Here is a 6,452-nt window from a genome sequence, read left to right on the forward strand (position 1 = left end):
AATATTTTGGAGATGAATGGAAGATTTGAGATTGGCCTGAAATTTGAACAGATGGTGGGATCAAAGCCACTTTTTTTAAGTAGGGGTCGTACTACGGCATGTTTAAAATCCCCTGGTACTGTACCAGAGGAAAGACTACTATTAACTTTAAAATTTTTAGGACCAAAACACTAAGTGTTTTTTTTTCAGGAAGTACCTTCCACCCTTTTGGGTGCTCGGACCCTAAATATAAGACATATAAAAATAAGCTAGTAACTGTAGAGCAACTGCAATGCATCCATTCTGATAGAAAGAAAATTCAACTTGGCACCAAGAACTGATTAATCATTTATTATGTTGAAAACAGAGAATATTTATTTTTTAAAATGTAATAAAACAAAGGCCCATGTGAAACACTTGCAGGCAGTGGGAAAGGCAGTGAATAATTTCAGAGAAGAATAAAAAATAAGACACTGGTAGAAAATTGTAAATGCACCTTCTTAGATGTGGTGAAACAAAGCTTCACTAATATGCAACAATATAAGTAAAAGCTCAGGGACAGCTCTCACTGCTGAAGCACAGACTTGGTGAACGAGTCACTAGCACTCATAGGATCTTGTTCTCCTAACTCGTTTAGTAGACACCACGAACCACCACTTGCTGTAAAATACTCTTTTTCAGTTACACAAATCCAGTTGACATAAATCAGTACGCATATAACTGTAAAACACCAAGTGCATTTGACCTGTTTTTGTAAAAATACAAAAAAAAGCACACTTCTTTACACATTTACACACTTTATGAACTATGTATACTGTAAAACCACTATGAAAAGAAAACCTGAATATCTAATTGTCTAAAACTTGCATGACAAAAATTGGTCTGATTTCTAATTCCTAACCACACAAGTCCCCACACCTTAGTACTTAGCCTATCTAGTTCTTAATCACACATCAACACAACACAACACATGGTCACGTTCTCTCTAACCTCAAGTCGGGATGAATCCATAACAGTTAACTATCTCCTGAAAGGCACCAACCAAACACTATATGCAGAGAAACCTGCAGCCTCTTGGCAATGGTTCAGCAGTTTGCCATATGTTAGAAGAACTATACAGCTGTGTGCAAAAGGATTGGCCCCTGATGGCAAATTATGTTGATTTCTGATATATAAAGAAGTAAATACATTCTTGTAGAAAAGAGACATTTACAATTAATTCAAAGATTAACACACTGGTACCTTATATTTTACGCACTAAAAAACGGCTTTTGCTTTTGCTGTAAAACTTTTTAAAAAATGTAAAATTTGACATATTTATTCCTCCAGTGCAGCTCCAAACTTCTGTCATCACAGGAATGCCCCCAGAAATTCTTCATAGGGGTGGCAAAACGGGGTCATTGAATATCTTGGGGTGGCACATCAAAACCTACATTTGAATTTCAATAATTCTGTTATGCTTTTGTTGTACATAGGCCAGTTGACAAAGATGTCAGTATGAGAGTTAATAAATCTCTGACTGATGTATCTTGATTTCTTGTTTGACAGTTACTATCTGATATGCATAGACTGATAACGGTACAGTTAGCATTTTAGCTGTTTGGGTGACCGCGGTTCTGAGTAGCCCAGAGGAAAAAAAGGTCACCTGTAGGCATCACATACCTGGCAGAAATACCCAAACATACCAGAGTTAATTCCTCACCACAGCAACCTATGGTACAATAAAATGTGTTGTCATTGTTAGTCAACCACCTGTTGCCAAGTCTTGGTAGTTACTTTAGTGACTAGAGAGGACAAAAACGCTTTCACTTGTTTTGATCAACCACCCACCCCCACACGGTGACACGACCCGCGAAAGTTTACCCAAACTGCACTGTCATGTTTTTTCAGGTGAATTAACAGTAGATAACATATTCTAGGTACCAATGCTAGTTTTTAATTAGTTTATGTCATAGACACTAAACTGGTGACATATCCCATTATGTTTAAGTTGGCTACAGAGAACATCATGCTGAACAATGAATATTTAATAAGAAGTGTTTATCTTCTTAAGAACAGACGTCAAGTGTGTTTTTGATCCTGGAAGTATAACGCTGCTATCTCCTGCACTTCAGAAGTGACGAGGGCTGAAAATTATCTGAAAATAGAACAAATTAGACCTACTCCTAAGCACCTGAAGGGCCTGTAACTCAGTAAATATTACCTGCAGGAAGGTAAAAATTTGCATGGCTTTAATAGATATTCTAAAGTTTGTGGACATAAAAAAAAATGAGGGGGTCAGGTGGGAGCCACTGAGTTTCATGGAATGACCCTTTAGGTTTTGTTTCTCTCACACACACTCTCTTCACACTTTGTTAAACTGTATGAACCGACACTGATGGTTAGCATGGATGGATGTGAACATCTACACACAGTGCACATCATGCATTCACATACACAGAACTGTGATGGTGCATTTGTGAATATGAGTGTTTTGTGAATCATCCGGTTAAAGAATTATATCTTGAACTATATTTTCTCTTAATCTGCCCCAGCTTACAGCTACCTCATGGATGCTTGTCCTACATTGTGCAGCAGTTCATTTTGTCCCATGTTGTATGGCACTACAAGCAAAGCCACTTAAAGAGAAGGTTTAGAGACAAAGGTTTTAGGACAAGTTTTTGGCATTTTTTTTCAGTAAATAACCTCAAATGATTATCAAAGCTGTCATAGATATTTTTCTCAATTAACTAATCTACTAATCATTTTAACACTGATGTACTAATTTAAACTAACAAACAACAAATAGAAATATCCCTAGCTGTAACTTAATAATACAAAACCCCCACCATAAACAGCAGCAGCGAGGAGGCCTGCACACAGTCGATATCAGTTTGATCCACAAGTAGGCTGCCGGTCACGGTAAGGTAGCACTTATGCGGAATGTTAAGACATTGTACATTTGGCAGAAAATACACTTGACTCTGTATGGCACAGTGCTAAGGAATGATTATTAAGAACTCTGTGGCCTATACAATTCTACCTGAAGCAGGAAACAGAGTGCAGTCCTTGGCTCCACATTGGTTTTCTTTCCCTCCTGTAATCACCATGAAGCCATGGCACGCATCTCTTTTTTTCTGAGGCATTTTTGTGAGGGGGACTGTCTGACAGTGAGAATATGCAGTTGCTAAGGTGAACATGTGAATACTGAAGTATTTACTCCGACAGCTAATCAACAAGTGGTGTGTGGAGGTGGCCTGGCATGGTCAAGTAAGTAAGTTTAGTTTTGTTGGCACTTGAATCGTCTAATTGGAATACAGATGTAGCATAATGACTCTGACGACAGCTGGTTGTTGATTATGGGTCTTTCCTTTCGAGTTAACGTGCTGTCGTGCATGCTGACATGCTTTTTAATCTTGTCCACGTATGTGCTTCATCCTTCATTATGTCTGTGAATACCAAAGTCATAAAACAACAAACCAAGACAACATCTAGCTAAACAACACTGACTTAGACTTGGAATACTTCTACCGTCATATATGTGAGTATCAAGTCGTGTGAAATGCACTCAGAAAAAAACCTTACAGTCACAGAGACTGTGCAGCAGGTGTGAGAGGCCAGCTGCTGCATGAACCTAACAACACAAGGCCATATGGGCCATACTGTGAATGAAAACATGTCTGCTGGCTTTATTTGGCACCCATGAGTGAAACAAAGTTCCATAAAATGGGTCTGTCTGGGTTTTAGCGAAGAGCAGCACCAACTCCTTCAGAGAGGAAGCGATAGCCATGGCAGCATTAATTCTTACTCTGTTTCATTTCTCATTGATGATCTCCTCGTATTTGGGTGGAGGGTCGATGAACGAAGGTGCTGAGATCTCATCACCATTGCTTTCCATGTGTCCTGTCACCTCCTCATAAGATGGAGGTGGTGTGGCCCCAGAAAGCCGAGAACCCACCGACAGGGAAGAGTCCTGGACGTAGAGAGCACCAGTGTTCTGTTGGTAGAGGCTGTGAGAGTCCAACTGGGAACCTCCACCTCTCTCAACACCACTCATTACTACAGTGGGATTTGAGCTGGACTCCTGGCGCAAGCTTTCCGTCTGTGCACCAGTTTCCCGGTGAACAAGAATGCGTGGTAGGCTGCGGTTGCTGCGGTTGTTAGCCAAGTAGCGGTTCTGGGTGTAGGCGGGCCGCTGACGGTTAGCTTTCTGAAGTTGGCACCTCCAAAGGAGAAAGAGACCAATGATGATGAGCAGGGCCACGCCCAGAAGAGGAACCACCATGTAGACCGTGTTGGCCCGCTCTGAGCGCTCCTCACCGTTGCTGCTCACGGTGTAGATGCTGCGAGTTTTCCAAAACTCCATCTGAAAAGGAACAATAGGACATTTTATTCATTTACAACTGGGTTTTATTTCAGAGTACGACATAAACTGACACTAAAGTCAGAGTTGTGATTGCTGCATGTTTAAAGAGTTTAACAATAACCACACAGTTTCATAAAGCCACATTAACACTTATACCAGGTTTATGTTGATGAATTCCATAAAGGAGCTTTTAAAAAATGTGAGCAAAGCTACCCTGGAAATGTTTTCCTCAAGACTGGTCTAGTGTCAGTCAGGTTTGTTTTCAGACTTTTTCACTTTGTTAACCATAAGAACATAACCATTAGCACTCGCCAATGCTGGACATCCCTAACAGGACAGAGCACCCTGCCACACTACAAAAATGGCTCAAGAATGAGTTGAGAAACACGACGAAGCATAAACCCAGCCTGCACCAAAACAAGTCCAATCCATGAAAGCAACACCCCGCAACCCACAGGACCCAAAGTATCCACTGCTCCCGATCATAGGCTGTAAAATGGCTTTTTAAAGGCTGAATGTAAATTTAAAAATAAAACAAAATCTAATTAAATAAATAAAAATAAATAACAATTTCTTGATGGGGCTGTTGAAGGTTCGAACCCTGTTGTGGCAGGCGGAGCACGAATGACTCACATAACGAGGGGGAGGAGCAACAACCCCCAGCTGAAACCGAAGCTCAGTGTTAATGACTTCTTAAAGATAGAAGTATCTGGAACTCCCAACTAGTCAGTCAGAGGTGATGAAGCCTCTTGGATGAGAGGTGAAACGTCTTAAAGGAACTCAAGCAAGTCCAGTTGCTACGATTAATCTACAAGAATAACCATGACCTGGATGACTGAGAATCTTCACAGACACCTTACAGGACGCTGACTTCAAAATAGTGGCTCACCGTTCTCTCTTTGTTCTCAAATACTTCATTGGCTTCTTCAAAGCTGCAGCTCTCTTCACCACACTCCCTCTCAATATTTCCTTGTCTTAACTCCTCCAGGAACCCATTGGCTCGAGGGAAACGCTTCAGGATGGAATGAGCACCCTTGCCATCGAGGAATGCTGCAACACAGTATTGAAACAAAAACCAAAGTTTAGCCGTCCGACAGCTGAAGAGGATATGTGGCCTGCAACATATTCAAAGACAAGCTTGCATCGCTATGGATGTGTAACCAAATGTTTTAAAGCACTATGCTGATATAACTGATAAGGAAGTCCAGCTCTGCATTTACCACAGAGCAGTGATATTCTCTGACTTCCATCAATCCTTAGTCAGATTATAATGTGCCATATGACTTCTTGTTGACTAATATAATACATTATGGGGTTGTACAGTCCAACCATTAGTGCCCACAGAAATGGAACATTTGCTTTGCGAGTAATTTTTTATTTTTATGCAAAACTCTTAATTCTGAAGCCACAACCCAGATGTGCACAAGTAAAAATTAAACTGAGCAACACATGTAGCCGGTGGTTCTATCACCTGAATTCGCTAAAATCTGTGTCCACAATTTTTGCTGTGATGATGCCAAATTTAATTAGGAAAAACATTAAAGCCAGTTAAAAAATGTAGGCACAAGCGACTTGGTAAGTCTAGTCCAGACCGAGTTGATCAGTCAGGCGGCTGGTCGTCACTTCTTTGACTTCAAAGTGGCACAAAAAAGAATCAGCAGCAGTCAGCCAGACTACACCAGTGATGGAGGGCTGGAGCTGGCTGTATATGTGTCTGTTTGAGAAGACGTTGACCTCTCTTTGAAATAGCAATCCAAGCAACAAACCAGATGGTAAAAAACATTATTGATCTTAGCTTAGTGTGTGTGTGTTTTGTGATCACCTGCGGCCATGTTCCTGCCCTGCTATTCACACTCTGACAGAGCGCAGATCTACAGGGAGAACACAGCAACAACATTAGACATCACAAATAACAAAATCTTTTTAACACCATCTCCAAGTGGAAAAAATTATGATTAATGTCAATAACTTTCTCAGCAAGATGTTAAAACAAAGTACAGTAATTTGTATTCTACCGTGGCTTTATGGGGGTCATACTTTGTCTGCTAAATGGTAAATGGTCTGCACTTATGTAGCGCTTTTATCCAAAGCGCTTTACAATGTGTTTCTCATTCACTCATTCACACAC

The 6,452-nt window shown here is 40.5% G+C and overlaps 1 protein-coding gene across 1 annotated transcript in view; it reads right to left on the bottom strand.

Moving 5' to 3' along the window:
• Positions 1–314: 314 nt before the first annotated feature.
• Positions 315–6,452, bottom strand: part of prrg3 (proline rich and Gla domain 3) — a 9,684-nt gene continuing 3,546 nt past the window's right edge. Inside the window, exons 2-4 of the mRNA XM_008280068.1 lie at positions 6,147–6,195; positions 5,214–5,374; positions 315–4,324 (exon numbers count right to left, since the gene is read on the bottom strand). Of these exons, the coding sequence (XP_008278290.1) occupies positions 3,773–4,324; positions 5,214–5,374; positions 6,147–6,156 (723 nt within the window). The 5' untranslated portion in view covers positions 6,157–6,195 and the 3' untranslated portion in view covers positions 315–3,772. The remainder of the gene's footprint in view (positions 4,325–5,213; positions 5,375–6,146; positions 6,196–6,452) is intronic.

This window comes from Stegastes partitus, unplaced genomic scaffold (genome assembly GCF_000690725.1).
Source record: "Stegastes partitus isolate 25-593 unplaced genomic scaffold, Stegastes_partitus-1.0.2 Scaffold180, whole genome shotgun sequence".
Classification (NCBI taxonomy): Eukaryota; Metazoa; Chordata; class Actinopteri; family Pomacentridae; genus Stegastes; species Stegastes partitus.